General features: G+C 39.0%; 1 protein-coding gene across 1 annotated transcript in view; it reads left to right on the top strand.

Annotated features, from left to right (window-relative positions):
• The first annotated feature begins 48 nt into the window (after window positions 1-48).
• Window positions 49-490, top strand: part of LOC107573120 (butyrophilin subfamily 1 member A1-like) — a 10,538-nt gene continuing 10,096 nt past the window's right edge. The window contains exon 1 of the mRNA XM_016259571.1: window positions 49-61. Within this exon, the coding sequence (XP_016115057.1) occupies window positions 49-61 (13 nt within the window). The remainder of the gene's footprint in view (window positions 62-490) is intronic.

Raw genomic sequence — 490 nt, 5'->3', positions numbered from 1 at the left:
CGAGTGCTGCCAATCACAACACACACTGGCCCAGCTAACCAATCTGGCATGAAGACGCATTGTAAGTCAAAGTTTGTATGTTTGTGCAATTGATTTTATGTGTGTTTAGCCAACAGAGCGATGTTGGGCCGGCAGAAGATTTTGTTGTGGCAATTTCTGATTAAAAATGCAAAACTACAAGGACTTCTTCAGACGTGAAGGCTATTCTCGTATGAAAACCTGCTGATAAAAAGCTATTTTACATAATTTATTATAGTTATCAAATTTGTATACATAATGGCAACTGGGTGTATTTTTATGTCTGTACTTCTGCTATTCGCTGATGGTACGTAGCCTATTATCAATGTACTTGAAAGTAGCATTTGTGTTTTTCTTCCTCATTTTATACATTAATCAGATTGTGTATTCATAGGCTTCATTGTGCACGGTCCCGCTGGCCCTCTGGTTGCTCCTCTGGGATCTTCAGTGGTTTTGCTCTGTTATGTTGATG

Source organism: Sinocyclocheilus grahami, unplaced genomic scaffold (assembly GCF_001515645.1).
Source record: "Sinocyclocheilus grahami isolate Dianchi unplaced genomic scaffold, SAMN03320097.WGS_v1.1 scaffold1871.1, whole genome shotgun sequence".
Classification (NCBI taxonomy): domain Eukaryota; kingdom Metazoa; phylum Chordata; class Actinopteri; order Cypriniformes; family Cyprinidae; genus Sinocyclocheilus; species Sinocyclocheilus grahami.
The sequence above is the reverse complement of the archived record's forward strand: the minus strand, read 5'-3'. Positions and strand labels throughout refer to the sequence as shown.